Source organism: Centroberyx gerrardi, chromosome 8 (genome assembly GCF_048128805.1).
Source record: "Centroberyx gerrardi isolate f3 chromosome 8, fCenGer3.hap1.cur.20231027, whole genome shotgun sequence".
Lineage (NCBI taxonomy): Eukaryota > Metazoa > Chordata > Actinopteri > Beryciformes > Berycidae > Centroberyx > Centroberyx gerrardi.
In genome coordinates, this window is record NC_136004.1 from 11,641,489 (window position 1) to 11,664,737 (window position 23,249).

General features: G+C 43.3%; 1 protein-coding gene across 1 annotated transcript; it reads left to right on the forward strand.

The window, feature by feature from the left end:
- Window positions 1-550: 550 nt before the first annotated feature.
- On the forward strand, window positions 551-20,025 carry antxr1a (ANTXR cell adhesion molecule 1a). Its single transcript, XM_071923867.2, has 18 exons — window positions 551-732; window positions 3,594-3,665; window positions 3,840-3,911; window positions 4,471-4,552; window positions 4,728-4,761; window positions 5,275-5,354; window positions 6,180-6,248; window positions 7,017-7,097; window positions 7,992-8,052; window positions 8,592-8,690; window positions 11,593-11,662; window positions 11,771-11,849; window positions 12,331-12,426; window positions 14,371-14,412; window positions 15,562-15,657; window positions 15,947-16,114; window positions 17,038-17,118; window positions 19,591-20,025. Exons 1-18 carry the CDS (start codon window positions 551-553, stop codon window positions 20,023-20,025), a joined length of 1,899 nt encoding a protein of 632 aa, XP_071779968.1.
- Window positions 20,026-23,249: the final 3,224 nt, after the last annotated feature.

The window sequence follows — 23,249 nt, forward strand, 5'->3', positions numbered from 1 at the left end:
ACTAGGTGGCAGCACAATCCAAGAGATTCCATTATTTCCACCATAAAGGGATTCAGGTTTCCACTGCATTGTCTTCATCACCCTCTTCTCTTCTCCAGAGAGAGGCAGAGAGAGAGAGAGAGAGAGAGAGAGAGAGAGAGAGAGAGAGAGAGAGGGAGAGAGAGGGAGAGAGAGAGACTTTTGCAAAGAGACAGAGTTAGACATCCAGTGCTCGAAGGATCTGTCTGGAATACTCAACTCTGTTTCATGATCTTATAATAAACAAAGAGAAGTGTGAGGTTGTGGAGCTCTTCACATCTTTGTGCATGCTGTCTCTGATCCAGTGATGAGAGTCTCCTAAGACAGATCGGATCCACAGCATTCATGCATTCTCTTCCCCCTCCACTTCAGCCTCAGAGTTACACTCACTGCACTCCTATGGATTACTGCTCCTTTCAATGCTGAAGAAGCCTGTGGAGGATTGAAGGAACAATCTGCACCGAGGATTATTTTTGGCTACTTTTTAATCTTGTTTTTCACTGAAGGTGGTTGCATTTACCATCTCATCCGAATGAGATTTTCTCAACCTGGAATAATGCCTTTGTGCTGGAGCAGAGGGTCCTGGTTCCCAGTGGTGTTTGGAGCTGTGCTGGTGGTTCTTACTGCTGGAAATGCTGGACCGAACCAAGACAGGAGGCAGGCTGGGGCATCTTCATGCTTTGGAGGCTTTGATCTCTATTTTGTTTTGGACAAGTGAGTCGGTCACTCTCCTCTACCTGACACACTTAGCGGGCAAGGATGAATAGAATGCTTTTTGTTAATAAGTGAAAATTGTACATAATCAAGTTAGGGCTATGAGGAAGATCAGTTCATATGACAGGTAGAATTATATATACTTTTCTTCTGCATTTGTGTTGTCTCTGTGTTGCATTTCTCTCCAATGACTGAGCTTGACTTAAACATTGCACACATCGGTCTCTCCTGTTGAAACCCAAACAAACTGCATATTCATTTCATACTCAATGCATGAACATGGAAGTGATGCTAGCATTTTGCAATGGCCAGTTGCTGCTTATTTTGCATTTTTATCTATCAGTGTAAATGATGGAAGGCTTGCAAAGGTCATCATGATGTCATCATCGTTTTTGTTATCATTAACGCCCCCTGGTGTCATGTCATGTTGGAATAGTATCTTAGTTGAGATGAAAGAAGAGCCAGAGAATAATAAACTGCCTTTCACTCACTTATATGTGCATATCATTCAGTAGAACAGCCTTGTTTTGGCTCAGCATTATTTAAAAGGCAGGTGTGTTTTCTCAGGGGGAGGGAATGGATTGATGATGAGATGCTTTGATAGGCCTACAGAACTACAGAAGTGGAATATTAGGTATTCCCTCATTCTCCAGTCAACTGCAGGCTGTGCGGTCTAAGCACTGTAGTTGAATGTTATGTTTCGTCCTCATTAACATAATATATGCCATGTGGGGGAACCTTTTCTATCCGAAAATGCTTGACAGAAAGCCCATGAGTGCATACATTTTCTGCATGGGTGGCCTTAGTGGGAATTGAACCCTTAACCCTGTGTAACCCAGTGTTAGTTCCAGGATGAATAGGACCTCTACCCTTTGTTGGTGTCATGCTCTACAAATTTAGCTAAACAGGATGTGAGTGATGTCATCGGTGACGTTTTTTTCTCCCAGTTGATGCTCTCACCTGCAGTCAGGCCTCAGAAAGTGAGGTGGCAACAGACTTTGAAAAAGGGTCAGTGACACAAATGATAGAATCAGTAACATTACCCTCTTTAAAACGTATTCCAACAGCTATGTTTACCTGCTCTGTCTTCTGGAGCTTCATAAAAACACCCAAGAATAAATTAGTGTAACATGTGGGGAAAGATCTACGTAGGTAAATACATGCATGGTTCCTTTGGCGTTGACATTATTACTAACCCAGGCTGTTGTCTTTGGACTGAATCAGAGCAATTACCTTAAGACATTTGTGTTTCGCAAACCTGGCTCGAAACTAGTTTTTTTTCCCCACAAGCCAAAGTCTTTGCCAACTGGGTCGACAAATTTGTCATCCAACTGATTATTTTTGTAATGTGGAAGATGAGACTGGAGCGTTTTGCTCTGAGTCTGACATTTACATCTCCCTCTCCGTTCACCCCGCTGTTTCGAAAGTCTCTTACTCACAAGAGATGGTGATGGATTTTCCAGTTGTCCTACATGTGAATGCCAACTCCAACTTCGCTGAGGGGAAGTTAAGCAATTGTGCGTAATAGAGAGTAATTGTTACCGGGAGCTCTGTTTTACAGGCAGAGAATCACACTAAATGTGTGACCTGACAGCATTTCTTGTTGGGCATCAATCTATTTCACAGGGTTGTTTTGCATTTGCTGTTCCTCTGCTTTTGCTTTTGCTGTCTTTTTTCCGGTCAGGATCTCTTAGTTGGACCTGTTTTAGCGGTGATGTCCTCTACCTGCCCTAACTGTCCTCTTGCAAGATTTAACTGTCCTCCTGCAATATCTGCCTGGTCCCTCCTCTCTTCTCTCTGCTCCGTGTCTGCACAACCCTTTCTCCATTAGGTCCAGATGTTCCAACGTTTCAGCCTATTGGCTGGGCTGTTTGTGCTGGGACTTGTGTCATGGTAACAATGGAAAAAGAGGTGTTTTGAGAAATGTTGACGGGAGGCGGGAGGGGGGTTTGTGAAATCAGAATAGAAATGAAAGATATGTTGATAAGAATCCACAGTGATACATACTAGACAAACTGCACTTGGAAAGCATGGAAAGCATGCAAACTATTTCAAAAGATATTCATTATTGACCTACAACGGGTTGCATACAACTGTATATAGTCATCTTCAAGCCAATAGACAGTTGATAAATGCTTTCCTATAGATAACTATGCTGCCCAGTTTCTCCCCTACTAAATCTTTAATCCTTAAACACTGAGGGAACAAGATTCCTGGAGCCATTAGTGAGGTTATAGTTCAAAGATTAAAATCAAATAAGTGAGGAGGTGGCTGATGTACAATCCAATAAAAACTCCATGTAATGATGTGAAAAGCAACACCGCAGTTTTCAGTTTGTTAGCTGACTGTAATTGGGGAGAGAGTGCAAGACACTTGACATCCAGACTGACCTAATTGTGAACACAGAGTTGCTGGAGCGTGAAGGCATAACGAGGGTTAATTTATCTGACTCTAACTCTGACAATAACACTGAGATAATTGCGGGTGCATTATAAAGACATTAACAGTAATCTGAGAAGTATGACATCATTGCTACTCCTCAGCATACGACTGCTGCGCTGTCCAAAGTGTTTCATCATACAGAACTATTCTGCAGGCTCTTCCTGTTCTCCTGACTTGAGGATATAGGAGTGTAAGAGATAAGGTGCGGTATGGGCAATGGATTATGGGTAATGGACATCTATGATACGATCCTAGTTACCTTGCTGTAGTCACTGGATGCACCCACCTCCTTTGAAACTTCACTCTCAATTAAACAGCACTCAGTTCATTAATGCTACTAGTACACAGAAAATGTCATAAAGCCTAGCTGCTGGCACCTGCAGTGGTTCAGAAAAAAAATTCATTTCTCTTTTTTCTAGATCTGGGAGTGTGCAGAATCACTGGACCGAAATCTACCACTTTGTTGAACATCTGGCTCACAAATTCATAAGGTAACAAAATAAGTTGCCCTTTTCAGTCCTGTCACATGACAAATGAAAGAAACCTATCCACAAAAATGAAACACAAACACTACCACGTCATCTAGATTTGCTGTGGTAAAATATGTAACAAAGAAATGATTACTGATAAAAAGGAGCGTATTTTTTCTCTTGTCCTCATCCCAGTCCACAGTTGCGGATGTCCTTCATCGTCTTCTCCACTGAGGGGAGGATTTTAATGACGCTGACGGAGGACAGGTGGGTGGAGATTCCTTCAAAACTGCTTTAAAGCCTTGCATCTCCATTATCCAGCTGTCTTGAAGACAGATGTCTGCCAATGAAGTGAAATAAGATTGGACACAGGTCACACATAGTTAGGATCTCTCCAAATCCATTATTAAAAAGAAGAGAGTCAAGACTGATACTTTCCCACACTGTGATCTGTCCATACTGCCGTCAGTCTGGACAACAACGTCCTCATGTGGTTTTCGACACATTGTGGGCTTTCAGAGCTTCCAGGCAGCCACAAACTGTTTTCACGGTTTATAGCGTTCCTGCTATCTTATTAAACAAAGGGCTTATTTCCTCTCTATCTGCGTGACAGTGTCCCGAGCCAATACTCACCAATATTGTTTCAATTCTTTCATCTGTTACACATGGTCAGTATTTTCTGGAAATGCCGGCCTTGCGTAATAGATCATTCTGTTCGCACGCCTTACAGCGTCTGTTTTTAGTCAAAGGTAAGTTTATGAATGTTTCTTTCTAATTAGACACATCAACAATGTAGAATACCTTGTCTTCTGTATTGTCTGCTTAGGGAGCGCATTCGCAAAGGTCTGGAGGAGCTCCAGAGGGTGCTTCCCGGGGGAGACACCTTCATGCATGAGGGCATCCAGAGGGTGAGCTGCCTGTTGGTCCAACTCTAAGCTGGCATCTACTGTATCTCTGCTCTGGCTCGAGAATAAACATCCCACGCTCCAGAGCCAAAATGGCTGTTGAATCAGACCAGGGAGGAGTTTCTTCATTCACTGCACACTAGTAGATAGTTTCAATCCATCTTCTCTTCTTTTACAGGCCAGTGAGCAGATATACTATGGAAACAATGAAGGTGTGTAGTTCATTGATTTTTTTTTCTTCCCATTGCTGAAGGTCCACTGTAGTATTTTTTTACACACCTTTATAGACTGATCTTTACATTGTTATGACATAAATTGGTAGTATACATCATAGTAAGTAGTATTAAATGTATTAAAAGTTAGGGGATTTAGGAGTTAGGGGAGGATAGGGAAAAAAAATCAAAAAATTTGTGGCAGTTTGGATTTGCTGCTTGACCTGGAACTACCTTTTTGACAGCTCAGTATGTGTGTGTTTATTTCCCAGTGGGAGGCCCAGCACATTCTTCAGTGATATAGCTCATTTGCTTTCTTACCTTTTGCAAGTCGGATAGCATTAAAACATATAGTTATAGTGGATTGAGGATTGTCAGTGAAAACATTGATATTGCATCATATAATTACAATACAGCAATAGTGTTAATAATGTTGTGTGGTTAATTACTTTGTTATTACACAGGATGAGAGCAAAACTGCAGCATGTATGATCAAATTCTCTCTGTCTGCAGGTTACCGCACTGCCAGTGTTATCATAGCTCTCACAGATGGAGAGCTGCATGAGGATCTTTTCTACTATGCTGAGAGAGAGGTGAGAGACGGCTGGTGAGGGAGGGGGGGGGGGGGAGAGAGAGAGAGAGAGAGAGAGAGAGAGAGAGTGGGAGAGGTGAGAAGGAGACAGAGAGACAGAGAGAGTGATGGAGGTTAAATGGGTCACACAAATTGTAACCAGGTGAAATATGTGACTGTGCACGTGACGGCCCAGATCAAACACTGCCACCCTATACATCACCACTTTGATCCGCTCTCTTTAGTGGGGTAAAGGGGGGTCAGAGGGTCTACCAGATTTACACATCCCATCTGCCCCGTGAATGAATCAGGCCCGGTCGTTCTCCACACATCTGCAACGGGAACCCAAAGATTTATTCCCTTAAAGCATTCAGGGAGCGCAGGTGCGGGCGTGCGAAGCTCAGGCTGTTTAATCAGCTTCGGGTTTGCCCTCAGACACATGTGGACAGCGAGGACAGCAGGTCAGATATTGATGAAGTGAGGCTGACATCTCCAGTAGCTTGAAAAGTTATCCCTCGTGGCAACTGTGTGAGGTTAAGTTGTCATTTATTGTCAACACCAGCATCAATTTTCATAGGGGCGATTACCGGGAAATACAAAATTTGGCTTGTGTGTTTTGTTTGGCATTGAAGCACATTTCTGACAATTTAATAGTGACGTGACACTGAAAAGTATTATTCAACAACAATGTGGTGTTGCCCAATGTCTTCCAAAACCCTGTTAGAGCCAGACAAACACAAGCCTATTTAACTGTGTTTTGGTTGATGTTGTGAAATGCAGAGGTGTAATTGAACCCAGGTGTTGAGCGTCTTCCTGTTTTTGCTGTGAATCTGTGAATACCTGACAGGCCAACCGCTCCCGAAGCCTGGGTGCCTCAGTTTACTGCGTGGGGGTGAAGGACTTCAATGAGACACAGGTGTGTTTTTCACCACGCTTTAGCCTGTTCCTTGATTTCACATGACGCCTGCACTTCAGGGAATGACATGGAGGAGAGCACATAGTGAGATTGTAAATTCATAGCTTTGTAAGTCAAATCTTTATTGTGAAAATGGTGAAATATCCCATACCAGTGTTTTTAAGTTGTGTCACAAAGTGCTTTATATTACTTAAAGGGACAGTTCACCCCAAAATGGGAAATTCTGCCATTATCTACTCACCTCCATGTCAGTTGAAACACTATTGAAGTTTGTATGATCACCAAACACACAGCAAGTTTGCCCCCACAGTTCCATCTCAGTCTTCTCCCGTACAGCTGAAGTGAATGGGATTATTTAGAGTTCCAAAAAGGGCATAAAATGTCCATCAAATTTCTCTTAACAATTTGTGCAGTGTTATCCAAGTGTTTTGTAGCCAAAGAATTGCAAAGTGAGTCCAAAAGGCTTATTTACCTCATTGTGTAGCGTTGTTCTAGGTAGATTAAATGCTAACTTTTTCTTTTTTCTTGTGTAGTATGGAAACCAAAACAAGGACATGGGCTAATGCTGTTTACAACCTTTCTTCGTACCAACCAGCTGAAATAAATTTCTGCTTTAAATATACTGCCAGTTTACCTCACTTTATGTCCGGTGGTCATTTGAACTTCAATGGGGTTTTGACTGACATGGGGTTGAGCAGATAGTGACTGAATTTTCATTTTGGGGTGAACTGTTCCTATAACTTGTGATTTTACTGTTGTCTTCTTCAGCTGGCAAAGATTGCGGATAGTAAGGACCATGTCTTCCCTGTAAACGATGGATTTGAGGCTTTGCAAGGGGTCATCGATTCGGTAAGCATTTCAGTTCTGCTCACACACACACTTTCAAACAGCATTCACGTTAAATCTAGTGCGAACCGGCCACAATGAGGATTGCTAAATAGTTGAAAGGTAACATGCCTAGGAGGTCCAAAGGAAATCATTGTGCATATGTGGAATTCATATAATCTCTCCCATCACGGTAACTTCTTCCTCAATCCATCAACACACTGATCAAATAGCGCACAGGAAACAAGACAAAATAGGTTGAGAGGACGATAAACTATTCCATCCATCGAGTCTCGCCAGGGACAGAATTCCAGGAAAACCTGCTGTGACTGTGACTTCCCTGTGTTTGATCTGTGCTGCTGAAGTCTAGCCAAACAAGATCAAAGTGTGTGTACTGTATCTCTTAAGGCCCACCTCAATGGTATTGACTTATATTTTTGTATCCGCTGGATTGAGGAATGAAAAACAGTTTGTCGCGGAGGGGCCGTTGTCGCGTGGAGACGAGGTTTGTTGAGCAGTGTTAAAGGTCAGGCAGCTGACTGTCATCTGGAGCAGATTAACAACACGCTGAAAACCCTTGGCTCTGTCCCAAGTGAGCAGGGCCGAGGGTCATAAATCAGTCCCTTCTTTAGGGTTACAGTGCATAGTTTCCTGGAGAGTGGGAGTTATAGACACACATGCAGAACACAAATGAGGGCAAATAGCAACTTACAGCCCAGATGACAAAATATAGAACACAGTAGCCAAAGGTTAATTAAAAAGCACATAAAAGTCATAATTGTAGCTGAAACTGGCCATTCAGGTAAGAGGAGTATAGAGTGTAACGTCAACAAGGTTACATACCACCATCTGTAAGAGACAGAGAATCATTACCTATAGAAAATTAAACCCATGATCCCTTTCTCCTCACCTCTTCAGATCCTGAAGAAGTCCTGTATTGAGATCCTGGCAGCAGAGCCCTCCAGTATCTGTGCAGGAGGTAAGGAAGGGGATATTTACCTCTAGACTTTCCCATTCATCTTCCTTAGGCCTCTCTGTTCTAAATGAGACATCTTAAGCCAAATTCATTATAGCTAGTACAGACACAAGCTGTCTTGTCGGGGCCAGAGTAAATAATGTCCACACACAGTAGCAACAACTTAATTTGCCCTGAATGACCTCACACCAACATCAGCTACAGCAATTTTGGACACAAATCATTTCCCTTTTTTTCCAATGCATAATGCTAGTCAGTCAGAATACATTGTTTTACACAAGACACAACTTTCCTCATTGTAAAAGCAAGTGTTAGCATGACATGTTTTGGGGTTTGTGGTATTGGCTCCAGAGGAGGCTCAGCATTATACCCATATGTCTACAACTCAACGTCTTTTAACCACAAAATCTTTCTGTCACTGAAGGAATTTGAACTCAGTGACCACTGTGGCAAGGCAATAGTGAATGTCAAATTGAACTGCGAAGCAGGCTCCACTGTAAATTAATTTTGTTGACTGCTGTGTCTCTCCTCTCCTCACCCAGAGTCCTTCCAGGTAGTGGTGAGAGGAAATGGATTCCTCCATGCCCGGAATGTGGATAAGGTCCTGTGCAGCTTCCGGATCAACGACACCCTTACTAAGAGTGAGTGCAACACCAAATAAGTGATGATAAATAGATGCTCACAGCAGCGCCGAAGCATTTATGTTCCTGATTCACTACATCTATGTGTGTATACCTAGTATTACCCAAGTACACGTTGACGCAAATCAAAAGCTGATCACTGAGGTCAGCTAGGACAAAAACAGCAGGAAACAGATGAGTGAGGTGGAGATTGTAAAATTCTGTTTAATTACATTTGAACCTTCCAAAAGTCAAGCACCAAGTCAGCAGCGCAGTTGGAGTTCTCTATGATCAAATAAGTAGTGATGCCATTGTTGCTGTTACTGGTATCACGGCTTTTTGTTTTAAAGGGCAGGTTTTGTAGTTTTACAGCCTGGAAAGGGGCCAGAGACAAGAGATAAAGGGCAAACAGTGCCACACACAAGGCAGAGAGGGGAAAAGGCCTCGAGGGCACAGCTAACTTCCCCATGGTCTTTACAAGTGGCCTACTGTAATGGTTGTTAAACCCACTTCCTACCATGCACGCTGCAATAGCTGCAGGAGGTGCTGGTATAATTACAAAGCAAGAGATTAACCAGCAATGAGGCACAAACAAAAAGTCTGCTCCTCTGAGGCAGAAGGGGTGAATGGGATTTTTTGACCACAGGTGTTTTTGCCCAAAGCAGCTGATGGAACGTCAGTACAGTTAGTGCAACCTCAGCTCTCTATCAATCAAATGGAGTTATTAAAAAAATCCATCACACATTGAATAAAGGATGACTATTTCTCTTCCATATACTTTGATATATGAATATGTTGCTTGACCATCATGAACTTCTTTCCCTGGCAAATGTCCTGCAATCAACTCTCATCCAGATTGTACAGAAGATAATTCAATCTAAGCAATTTGATTAGCTGAATAAGCGTTCCAACATGTTGCATGATGATTAAACATCTTTCTTGCTTTTTTTTTTTCTTGCTTTGTTTCTTTTTTTTAGATTATTGTCATGCATATATGTTGAAGAAAACCTCCAGACAGTATATATGCGTTTCCAACTCCAGCTTTGGTGATGCAGATGGCATTCAGCAGAGGCACCTTGTTCTTGTAATCAAATTACTGTCACACAGTAAATAATGTCCTCTCAGTTGTTATTGCTATGCCAATCAAATGGTTAACAGTGCCTCAGAATTTTAATTGTTTCTGTGTGAGACAACATCCAACTTCCAGCAGACAAACAGAGGACATGGAACCAATTTCGGTAAAATGATCTCCTTATGTCAATACCATTATTCTTGTACGCTCCTCCTTCAGATACATTCACTTCTGCAGAATGCTTACGCTCCATCCTCTGGAAGTTGTTTACTTCACATCAGGAGCAAACTGTAAATGAAAACAATTAGGTCACCGTTAGAAAATAAAATGTGACCTCCGTCTATAAGGTCAACCTTTTCACTTACCTGCTCTACACTGCATCTTTCCTTGCTCTCCCTGACTCTCTGTATTCCACCTCCACTCCACCCCTTTGCATACTCTGCAAATATGGTGAAATGGTGAAAAGGAAAGCAGCAATGTGTAACTACATGTGTTGAGCAGCTGAATAGATGTTTGAGTCTATGTCTCCAGGAAAAGTAGCAGCAAATAGAGTCAGGCGCTCCGGGATTTGGCAGAGGGAGATGTCCTGAGCAATAGATTCTGTTGGTGACAGATGTTGCAGCTATAGCGCAGTGACCAACACTGAGCTACGTGTATAATGGGTAACAAGACATTAATTACTGGATCAGTTGTCTTTTGAAATACTTCTGATTCTAAGTTACATTACTTCTTCAAGTCAAACCAGCTGCTGTTTTCCTAGAATCAATATTGACCTTGTGGACAGTCCGTCCCATTGGACAGTGTCTCAGAGATCGTTGATCTGGTGTTATCTTCAGCAGTAAATCCATAGGACTGATTGAGTATGCTTGAACCTTGGGCGCTTGTCTGCACCTCACAGTAAAATATGACCTCTCTCTGCGCTCGGGGAGTAAACAGTCCAATAAAACAATGTGACATGGAGCGGGGGCGTCTGCCAGCATCTTCATCCCCAGGGGATTAAACAGTGGAAACCTGATGACTGTAGCGAACGAGGCCCGTCAGCTCTTTACTGGACCTCTCTGTAGTTAGCCCTTCATCGCCCCGTAGAAGGCCCTCAACCCTTTTCGTCCTCCTTTTATAGTGCAAGGCCATGTAGAGTGCAAGGTGGGTGCGGAGATGAACCCTGAGTGGGATATCTGGCCCAGTTTATACTGGCGCTGAGTTGTTTTTGGCAATATCGATCCCCTCCCCTCCATCCTGCATGGTGTTTCTAGAGGGGAGCAGCCGCGGCCCATGCGGCTCTTGTGTTGATTTCCTCAGTTCTGGGGTATGCTCTCCCTCCGCCAGGATAAACAGACAGGCTTGGGCGACGACGCTCGTTGGATCTGTTTTCCTAAAAGCCAGCTGGACACGGAGAGAACCTAGATTTGCCTCAAAAACAAAAGCTATGGTCAAAAGGCTTCTGCTGGTGTTTTTGAGACAGATGTAGACAGTAGACAACAAAGCGCTTGTTCTGAAGAGATTCAGTGAATGTCTGTCTTCAGCCAGCGTGTTAATCGAGTTACAGACAAAGATATGATGACATCATTAAACTACTTTCAGTGGTCTCTGCTCTCACATTGTACTTATCATCTAATTAAGTGAGGTCATCTGAAGGTAATCAGTCAATGAACTAATCTCAACCAGGGCTAAACGATGACATAATCTGAGAGGTGTTTTGGGTCGTGACCTCTTGGTATCTGAATGTTTAAAGCTCCTGGTTGGGGAGCTTGCTATGTCAGTGGATACTAGTGAGTGTTGCTGCATGACAAGACTGGAATGTTTGGCTGATGTTTTAGCCATTTTGTGACCCTTTTCCCTCTTCTTCTCTAGTGGTGAAGCCTTTGGTTGTGGAAGATACATATCTTCTCTGCCCTGCACCAATACTTCAAGATGAGGGAATGTAAGTCCCATTCAGAATAAATGTGGGGTTTCACATAACCCCATCGACTCTGTTTTTCTGAGGAACTGCGTAAGTGGCACCTGAGCCATTTTTCTCTGTCTTTTCCAGGGCGGCCAACCTCTATGTCAGTATGAACGAAGGTCTCAGTTTCATCTCCAGCTCAGTCACCATTACCACTGTGGGCTGTGTGAGTACAATACGCCAGCATTTAACTTCAGCTTTATCGTCATTCCACCTTACGCAGTCAAATGGAAAACTATGTCTTTGGGTCACGGTGCATTCCAACAGTAACAAAACAGACACAAACAATACCAAACAAAACACTGCAACCAAACCAAACAGTGCAATGCAATGTTAAGAAGTTGCACAAGCAACTCATGCAAAGTAATTCAAATTTTGCAGCATTAGCAGAATTACAGCACTGGGGTATTAATCAACTGGGATTACACAGTGTGTGGGAGTACAGATGAATGCATGAAGAGACTGGAGCTTAGATTTCAACTATAACAGTAATGTCTCAATTTCACAGGCATGGTTTAATTCTGCATCATCCTTTTATGAGAATACTTCAAAACTGACTTTTCAAGCTATCTGGTGTACATCCATTAGGTGTTCTGTATATTCAGACAGTGTGTTCAGGCTTGTTGACATGCCTGTCTTTGTCACAGTCTGATGGGACCATCCTGGCCATAGCCCTGCTCATCCTGATGCTGCTGCTGGTGTTAGCGCTCCTCTGGTGGTTCTGGCCTCTCTGTTGCACTGTGGTGAGTTCCCTAAAACACCGCCACAATAATAAACACATGCATGCACACTGGTTCACAGTATAAGTCAGGTGGAGGAGGGTTTCAAAGGCCAAAGCGAAAACTCTTGGAATGCAGCGATAGTGCACACAGACAGTAAGATAGGGTGAAATGTCTTTTCCAGGTCTGTTTTGTCTGGCTAACGCCCCCGTAGGGCATCTTGTTAACCCAAACAACATTCCCATGGTGAGAAGGTTAGGGTCTGGGAGTCCGTGTGGGATGAAGGTCCGTGGTCCTGTTGGCTCCCTGCAGATGAATTTAGGCCACAACCAGGAGAGGTCAAGGCCACCTGGTAAAGCTGTGTTTAAGTAATTATGCTGCTGTTGAAATAATTTGCGTTTCTGGAGGTCACAGCTGCTGACCTCTGAGGCCCTACAGGTCTCACCTCTCAATACTCCCTCAGTTTATTCACTGGAAGCCCTACTTTCTATGAACTGGTAATAGTAAGTTTATTGTTCCATCAGTGATGTGATTGGCTAATTTGCATTTGGGCACTTTGCAGCTATTGGTGTGGAAAAAAAACCTCACATTGTGAGTGTTTTGGGTTGATATCTCTGTTACTATGAGACTAGTAGAAGCAAGATAACTCATCAGATATAAACATTTTCATGAAGAGTATTTTGATTGTATGATGATGATCATCTGCTGTTCTGGATTCAATACAAAGAGGAAATGTGAATGGAAAAACATGTTATCTGTGCCATATTTCAGATAACGGTCAAGCTTGCAGCATCACAATTTCCCTGAAAGCTCTTCTGTTACCAGCCCCTCTCTGTCAAAATCTGCATTTCTCGATTCAAATGACGAGTGTAGTGTCTCTTCAAAATCCATTCCAACGTTTCCAACACTGGAAACAGGAGTTGAGAATTGCCAGAGAAAGATGTCAACTTTTACAACATGGCTGTCCTTCTCTTTACTTTTTTTGTGTTCTTGTCAGTTACTTCCAGTGGAAGTCCATGCCCGGCTCTGTTTAGGAAAGTGATGCTAGGTTACCACGGGAAACCACTTGGGCTTCCAGGAACTGGAGAAGCACGGAGGAAAATCAGAAATAAGAATCACAATCACTTAATTTGCCAAACGCATTTAATGTGGAGGAAATTGTCTTCACCATGGTGCAGGAGCATACTGACAACTCATGTAGGGACATAAGTACTGTACATACTGGCACACATGGAAAAGGGACAGCAGGGGTGCAAGGGGATAGTGCAGGACATATAATAGACATATGTACTATATATATACCGTACATATTACTCTACATACAGTATATACAAAAAAGCATGTGCAATCAACCATGCAGTGTGGCAGCAGTAGGTGCACTGGAACAATATACTATGATACAGTAGGGCTGAGCAGCATGGAAATACATACAAATACATGCAATACGTTGTGAGCCTTGTAGAGCATGGACATACCTCCTGGTGTAGTGGCTGGTGTAGTGTAGAACAACTTATACAGACATTTTAAGTAAAGCAAATTTGTACAAACATCACTAAATAGGTTAAAAAATAGTATAAATAGTGTAAATTGGTGTCATCAACAGCAACATAATTCTATACAGAACTTCAGTGCAAACTAGAATACAGTATTCGTGCGCCTGTTACTCTTCCCTTCTCCTCCTAATCAACAACCTCAGGCTGAAAAATCTGGACGGCAGATTTCTAGGTCAGTGCATTGCTCTTGTGAGAAGTAGGGAAAAAAAATTGAGAGGAAAAAAAACAATTCCTCAGCCATGTGTTGTTGTGTAACCATGTTGTTGCACACAACGGACATATTACTATGACATGAAGATTAGAAAAAAATCCATGTGGATGCATGTTTTTGTGACTTCTGGTGTCTTCTGATATGTCACAACACCCCCCCACACCCCCCTCCACTCACGCAAACTCTCTTTTTTCTTTTTTCCAGATCATCCATGAGCCTCCACCACCAGTTGTGGAGGAGAGTTCGGTAAGAGACCCACTTTCAATCCTCTCTAGTTGCTCTTTTTCTTCTAACACAAACATTTTAACATTATGTAAGCTTCAAATAGCTGTCATCTATTGAAATACTGGGATGCTTTGGAGAAAAAGCCATCAAATAAGGCTTTAATGGCGGTGTGTCAGTGCAGTGATTGTCCAGTTTCCTTAACATTTAACTCAATGACCGTTTGGAAAACATTCTACTGTGGCGTCATTCACTCACACTCCCTGGCATAAAACTCTGCTTTTACTCATTCACTAATTCATCAGATGTGTTGTGAGTCAACGCCCTTTCAGACCAATAATGAAATCCTGATTTTATCCATTCTTTCCCTCCAGTTTTAAAGAGGACGATTCTATGTGTTCAAGGTTTTAATTATTGTTTTTAGAGACACGTGTTTTTAAATCACCTCTTTTGGCACACTTTGGGCCTCCCTGGATTATAACCTGTAATTAAATTGAGTAATAAAAATATTTTTCATTGACTTCATCACAACAAACCAATATTACTGAAACACTTTCTCACTGCCCGAAAACACTCGGAGGCAATTATTCTGAATTCTTTTCAGGACAAATGCTTTTTTCCAACTGCTATAGCAAACAATGCAATAACAGCAAGTGAACGTGTCACTATGGGACAGAGCAGGGTGCATTGGGGGATGCTGATTCACCTGTTAGGCAGAATCAAATTGGGAATCCACTTGTGTCTGTCTTTCAGTTGTCTTTGCAGCTTCTTCTGCAGGAAACCCTGGTGGATTAGATTAGTCAGACAGAGCTGAAACATCAGAAGATTGGCCAGTGGGCTTTGTAATTTCCTCTGATCTGACAACCATCGCAGAGGGGACAGTGTGTCTGTGTGTCTGTGTGTGTGTGTGTGTGTGTAGGGTGTGTGTGTAGGATGGGGGGTGGGGGGGAGAGGTGATATACTGGGTACTTTCCAGGTGTGTATGTGTGTGAACGCTGCAACAAATACTCCCCTTGTTGTACTTTGCTATAAATGACAATGTGCTCGTTGTCTACATGTGTAAGGGTTAACCCAACTGTTTTACGGTGCTTGCAGTAGAGCTTATTTAACAAGTCAAATTACATTTTTTAAACTATCACATGATAAAACATACTCCCTCTCACTCCCCCACAGGATGATGAAGACTTTGAAGCCCCTAAGAAGAAGTGGCCCACCGTAGACGCCTCCTACTACGGAGGGAGAGGAGTTGGTGGGATCAAAAGAATGGAGGTGAGATCTGCTAAAGCTCTACATGTGAAGCTCTCATCAAGCAATGCACAGGATCTGATGTTACTGTCCCTTGTGCCAATTAACAAGGGTGAGCGCCTGCATGGAAACCTGGCTTAGACGTTAGAGGAAAGAGTGATTGGTGAAAGTGGGTTCAGGCTGCACTGCTCCGCATGTCACCCACTAATTCTCCGTCTCACTGATTCTATGCTCCCACTCTTCTCCATGCTCGGCTGCGATGTCAATACTGTTTCATTGAAGGTAGCACCTGTCACTGGTTGTTGATTGTCAGGTCCGCTGGGGTGAGAAGGGCTCCACTGAAGAGGGAGCAAAGCTGGAGAAGGCCAAAAATGCCAAAGTGAAGATGCCTGAGCAGGAGTTTGAGGACCCTCCCACGCGGGTTCTCAACAACGGCATGCGCAAACCCCCAGGCCCGCGCAAGTGGTACTCACCCATCAAGGTACGGCCACAGCCAGCGACGAGGAAGCTGTCTGGGGGAAATGTTTGGATAGACCCCTAAAGATGGTCTGCACATTCACTTTCAAGTGGAATTACTGACAACAACTAAAAAAGGCAGTCATATAGAGTTAAAGACTAGCAACTGTTCATGATAAAAACAATAGCTGATGGATTTGTGGGACATTTGTTCAAGTGTCTATTTTCTTACAAGGAGTATATGAATATTTATAGCTCAGCTTACATTTAATTTATAAAGCATTCATAATTTTTCAATAGTTCTGCAAGGACTTGTGTAAAAGAAAGCCTTTGTACCGTATAAAGCACAAGATCTGTTACAAATTAGTGAACATTAAGTTGGCTGTGGATATGTAAGTAATAGCATTATTAAAATGTCACAGTGAGGACAGCGTGAGATGTGTTAAGGTAATAGCACCTAGGTGACTATTGGCACCCGGTCCCTCCTCCGCGGGCCAGAGGCGGGTTAAAGGAGTCGTTCTAAAGTCTTCCCAGTCAGCAGGGGATTGCTAATAGAAAGCAGACTCCTGCTGGACTGACCTCCAGGGAGCAGAGTTGCAGAGCCAGCACTTTTGTGAGGAAAAACAGCTTTATTTTCTGCCCTTATCCTCAAAGTATTTGCTGGGTTTGAAACTATGAAGAGTTCACAGTGAACTAACACCATTTCAGAAATTGGTCATTTGGCTGCAGTTGGATTTGGGCGGACGAGGTGGAGCTATGGAAGAGCTGGAGGTCTTGAATGGGACAGAGATCACCTGACTGGGGCTCAAAAACACACAAAAAATACCGTAGTTTTCCTAGGTTTTTCTTAATGGAATTCAGTTTAGAGAACAAGTGGTTTGTCCTTTGAAGGAATGAAAGGTTCTGTAGTGTTTTCGCAGACTTATTTGTTCTTCTCTGTTTCTGCAGAGCAAGCTGGATGCATTGTGGGTACTTTTAAGAAAAGGCTACGACCGTGTCTCCGTAATGAGGCCACATCCAGGTGACAAGGTAAGAGCTACTCAAAAACTACACAAGCAAAGGCATTCAATGGGCATCTTAACTTGGCCCACATTTCACTCGGTGATGTAAACACTTGGCTTTACCTTAGGATTTGGCAAGGGAGGAGATTATTTAGCAACCAAAAATGTTGTGAAAACGGAGCAGCTGTGAGCAATAAAGTGTGAATAGAAAGAGAGGCTCATGGGAAAACTTGTGGTGAGTTGGCATCCAGACCGCAGCGTCTGGCTACAATACATCGCAATGTAACGAAGTCTGGTGAAGTCATTAAAAAAACGGCAAATGTAACTCCCCCAAAAGGCCAGCTGTACTGGGGGGCAGAGACAACAGTCCACTGACCTCCACTGCTGGCTGCTCACATGAAGTCAGACTGGGGGATTTGGGAGTGTTGAAAAATGAGTCTGAGGGAATTCTGTATAAAATACTCCCTCACCCACAAGAGGCTCTGTAAAAATCAATCTTTTGCAGCACAAGAAATCTTTAACTGGGTTGAGCAGACAGCAGGCATTTCCACCAAAGTTATAAATTATTGTCTGTCAACGTTTGCAAGTTCACCCCAATGTCTTGCCAATGGTTCTTAAAAAGTCTTTGTCAGTATTTTGAAAGCATTATGGTTAATTTACTGCATACAGCTACAGTGGATTATTGAGTAATGTGAGTATCATGTTAAGTCAGCTCCAAGGTGAATGTACATATAACCTCTCCTATTAACCCTAATGAGCCTTTTCATGCAGTCTGGGGATCAAGTGCTCTCTGCTAGCTATTCACAAAGGCATATGATGTGACACACAGCTGTGTAGGTTGAGGAAAGGTAGGACGAAGCAATACTCACAAAGTCAAACAGTGGTACCAACTTTGGAATACCTTTCAGAGGGTTAAACCCTTTGCTTTTCGTGCCATGAATGAGTGCTTTCTTTACAGTAGAGTAAGTGACCAGCTAACACACCACTCCATAATTAACATAACATGAGGAGTAGGAGTGAGTCCTCCTCACTATAAAGCTCTTCATTAGTACACAGGAAGAAAGCGCTGCTGCAGTATCCTTGATGATTTGCAGTAAACAAGCCTGTTCTGGTTGCAATTAGGAATCTCTAGTCAAAGCAGTGCTTTTATAACTTCCCCTAAATGAATGCAGCGGTGGGAGGGAGTGGGGCGGTCCATCCCATTGCCCTTTACCCGCTGCCTTGAGAGCGAACCAAGTCAGGGTCCTGTCCGGTGCCATGTTGCCTCTGAAGACTAGTTTTGTTTTAATTGTTAGTATACATAAAGGAATCCAACACAAAGCACAGTACAAAAGCTCTTACATCAACATCAGACATCTTCGAAACATTTGCTCATCGCTTCTTTGTTTCTGCACTCAACTTTTCTTGTGTACTGATGCATTCTGAGGTTAGCTCTGTATACTTAGAGTCCAAGGCACGTTAAGAAGTCCATGACACTCAACATCCTTCAGGCGCTAAGGGAATAAAAGAATTGGTTTCTGTTTCCAACTCTGCCGTATGACATGCATCATTTTGTATGGTTTTGGTTTTCTCAGAGGGCCACATTGCCCCATGGGTGAAAGTGAAGCGCAGACCTGCCCTGTCATCCCCTATCAGTCCGCTCCAGCTCCCTTATCCCCACAGCCCGGCGGCTCCAGGGGTGTAGCTTGTTTCTGGAATATGATATAGCCTCTGAGCATGACCTCACTTTGGTTTGGAGGAGAGCAGAATGGTGGCAGGTTTACTTATTCAGCTAAATAGAGCATACACACAATATTACTCATAACTAAAGCCATGATTGAAAATCATATGTGGAGGTTTGTTAAAATGATCCAGTCGTACTGTACAGGGCAATATGGAAGTCTGGACAATAGGCAATGCTTCTATAACTGATAGTCACAGGAACATCTGGTGTAACCATCAGTCTGCACGGTTTGTAACAGAAAGCAGCAAGAGACATTTTTATACCTTTAGACTAATTCAGCTGTCAAAGCAATAAAGTCATGTGTGTTTTGTCAATGCATTAATATTTTGAAAAGCAATGATATACAGCAGAATCTCATTTTTCCAAGCACCAGACTTCTGAACTAATCTGTTTAACTAAATGGGCATAATGAACCACAAATGCAGCCATACAAAATCATATTACATTCATTGCATGCAATCATTGGAATATGAATGTCAAGTCAGATGGCATTTCAGAAAGTGTGTGAAAGCATCTTTCGTGTATTGCATCAGCTTTGGTCTGAGATTTCAATTCAATTTAATTCATTCCTGATGGGATTGGATAAACAATGTTCTACTGTATCATCAGTATCACTGCTGCTAACAGGCCTCTCATGACTTGGTGCCAAGCTGTCAGAATGATCTCAGTCTAAACACACTGTGTGATAATCAAGTGAAACAGAAAACGTCTTGATTGTTGCTCAGTATGTCATTTCTTTGCACTTCCTCTAAAGCCTGCTTCCCTGTTGAATTTCAGGGCAGATGCATGAACTTCACCCGCATCAAGTCGAATCCTCCGCCCCGCTACCCGCACTACAACCACCAGCCATCTCCCATCTACACCCCTCCTCCCAGCAGCAGCCCCCCTCCCCCGCAGGGCCTCCTCCCGCCGGTCCCCAACGGCCCCCCCTCCCCCCCCTCTCCCTCCTTCTCCTCCACCCTGCCGCCGCTGCCCCCCACGCCCCCTCCCACCTCCAGCACTCCGTCCCCGCCCGGCACCCCTCCGCCCTACACCCCGCCTCCCAACCGGGCTCTCCCTCCGACCACCCTGCACATACCGGCTCCTCCGGCGTTCCCGCCCACCCCGCCGCCCTCCGCCTCCCCGACCGGCTCCCTGCCCCCTCCCCCGCAGGGACCTCCCCCGGGACGAGCCCCGCCCCCGGCCCGCCCGCCGCCGCGCCCCGGCCTGTAGAGCTCCGGCAGCCAACGGGAGAGAGTCGCACCGGATTGAAAAGGCAACACAGAGTCCCACCGTCCTTGATTTTACCTGCAGGCAAGGATGTGTGAGTGGCTCGTGCCACGGTCAGCGGGCTGTGGCCTTTCTGCTTTGGAGTGGTGAGATGAGGACTTGTTTTCAGCTATTTGTCTACAGTGACTTTTGTACACATCTAGCCCAACAGTGCAATTGTTCTAAAGCTTGAAGTTCATAGACATTCCCCGATGGATAGCTCGTACACATGAGGCCAGGCGTGCTCAAAAACATTTGCCTTGCCGTGGTCCTCAGAGCTGCTTCAGGCCCCACTGTCCCAGAAGAATGGATGAAGCCCTGATGAAATCCTGACCAAACAGAGGCACTGATGCCTCTGTTCAGATATGAGCATCGGCCATCAAGAGAGTAAAGTTGTGTCTATTTGAAAAAATGTAAATGTATCAAAATGATCATACTGCCAAAATGTTCTGTTCTGTCTTCCCTGAGCAGAAAGAAGATGCATAGTGCATATGTTCCACATACAGTAGAAGCAGGATGCTTTAGAGGCATCTGAAAATCCCTATTATTGTATTCCTGAACATCGAGCAATTGCATGTAATGGTGTTTGAGTCAGTATTTTTGTTTATTTTATAGCATTTCTACATTTTTTAATACCATATGGATACATAGTGTACTTGTTCTTTTATCGCCTTCTTACCGCCGAGTATTAGCCCACGTTTGTCGAGTCTTTCGAGGTTAGAAAAAGACTCACTGCCAATAAACACATGTACAGTAAGTGTATTGAAACATGCAGCATAGCTGAAGTAACAATGTGCGTTCCATGCAGCATTGAACTAGGTGTTGCTAATGTAAGTCAATTACCCTATCTTTTGTGCACATTAGAGTACAGAGTCTTACCCAATTACATACAAAATTGACAGTATTACAAAAACTAACCAGACACTGATGACTGAAATCATTGCTATAATTGCAAATGTTCAGTCTATCAAGATGTGGACCAAAAGATTTCATAATCAGGGAAAAAACTTTGCACAATGGCATGCTCATCCACCCATGGCCTTCAGCAGAGTTTTATGTAACTCATTTTTAGAGTGTGTGTTATGTGCGTGTGTGTGTGTGTGTGTGCGTGCGTGTGTGTCTATGTGAGAGAGAGCGAGAGAGAGAGAGAGAGAAAGAGAGAGAGAGAGAGAGAGAGAGAGAGAGACTCAGCCATCACTAGTTAATTATATTGACAGCGTGTGAACAAATCACGAGCAGCAGCACATCCATATTGTCCAGATAAAGCCCCGCAGTACCCAGCGGCTGCAGCAGGCTGACCTGTATCCTCCAGATGAGGCCTAATGTAGTCCAGACTACATCGAGCCATGGAGGAGAGGTTGGAACCCCACTTGTGGAAAGTTGGCCTCCTGCTCTGCCAGTTTCATCAAGTACACATAGACAAAGATGTCTGGTTTTGTGCACAAGATGCTTTCGATTCCTCAGAGCTTGGAACATGCGAGGACAATGATAAAAGCATACTGTTTCATGACGCACATAAAAGTTCAATGTAGATAATGTGAGGTCAATATGAAGCTGTTGTTTGATGCTGAAGGAGGAGTATGCAATGCAGATTGTCTTTAGAAATCAGACAAGGTCTTCATTAAATATTGGGAGAATTGAAAAGGCAGTGCGTACCTTTCCATGCGCACAGTATGTAGACGTCGTTTTGAAATCTGTTTAATTCAAGATGAAAGTAAACAATTTAAGTGTATGAAATTGATGGGAGCCTTTGTCTTTCTGTATCTTTTCTTCGAAGACAATTACTGACCTGTGAACCATTCACCATTTTGATTTACCTCCTGAAGCTTCTGGTGACAAGGTGAAAACAGCCACTGAGCCACAGTTTGTTCTCTAACCAATCAGAAGAAGCCTGTAAAGACATTAATGGGCTCACCTCGTATTTCCTAAGGTCGCTCTTTATCCTTAAATCCTCTCCTGGAGCTCCTGGGTCTCCAAACCTTAAATATAAAAGATTCCTCTCATATGCCGTTATATAATCCTACATTTTCCACGGCTCACTTATGGGTAATATATCCTGATGCAACTCTCATAATGAATGCGTTGTTCTTTTGTTTAGCAGTAAGTGAGACAACTGATATTATCATTGGGTTCATCGGGTTCGCCCAGTCATATCTATTGCAACGCACTGGAGAGAGACTGGTTGCAAAAAGCCCAGTGAACCTCAGTCACTCCCCGAGACGGAAAAAAGAAAAGAATAGGCACAGCATGGCTAACAGCATCCAGATGTTCATATGTTGAATTATGTCACATGCACGAATGGAGTGAGCTATCTTGGAAAATATTAGACACCATCTAATCCTCAGGAAATGTGGACAGGCTGCAGGAAATGCGTGCTGGTGTTAAACGTTCATGACATAATTGTGATTTGGGGATAGCGGACGGGCCGGAGCGGACCAGCGCACTAACGAGCTATAGCTTCTGAAGTGTGAAAAGACAAAAAAGTGATTGGCAGTGAAGTGATTTTTGCATTGTTTTTTGTCACGGATTGATAAGGTGCAGAATACTTCACACATGCTTTTGCAAATGGGACATTTTAAAGCTGGGCTGTTCTGAGTGGTCTTTCCTGTGTCAGCCAAACACAATGCAAGAAATGTCTTGGCATTGGCTGCCTCCTTTCTTCCTTCCACTTCATCCAAACCATTACAGCATGGGTGCATGGCTAACGTCAACATCCAAACTCAATGCACAGTTCACTAACCACAATTCACTAACCAGCCCACATAATCATTGTATCACCAAATACCAATATTATGCAGGCTTCTCATACGTGATAAATCTCTGGTCAGAATGTGTCTATTATCAATTTAAAACCTAACAAATCCCCATCAGGGACGAATCCTAGACCTCAATTAGTGACTGACAGTTAACTGGAAAGACATTTCTTATGCTTTTTGTCAGAGCAAAGCGAGGCCAGCTAAATGAATCAATATTCACTGGTGTCTCACCCACATTCAGATGTTTTAAAATCACTTCATTTGTTTGATTACACTCGGTCGTGCTCTGAGATCTTTTTGTATTAAAATAGAGCTGTATATATTAATCTGCCGTCTAAAAATGTTTTTGGATCCTGCAACTTACTACAAAAGCTCGCTGCTACTGATAGTCAGAGACCTTTTTAACTCTTCATTCCAAATGCTCTTACTTTT

Bases quoted from the DNA above. Each gene is read 5' to 3' on its own strand.
- antxr1a (XM_071923867.2), top strand. From the start codon at position 551: ATGAGATTTTCTCAACCTGGAATAATGCCTTTGTGCTGGAGCAGAGGG. The intron at 3,912-4,470 runs GTGGGTGGAGAT...TTGTCTGCTTAG, and splicing joins ATGACGCTGACGGAGGACAG to GGAGCGCATTCGCAAAGGTC. The intron at 12,427-14,370 runs GTGAGTTCCCTA...TCTTTTTTCCAG, and splicing joins GGCCTCTCTGTTGCACTGTG to ATCATCCATGAGCCTCCACC.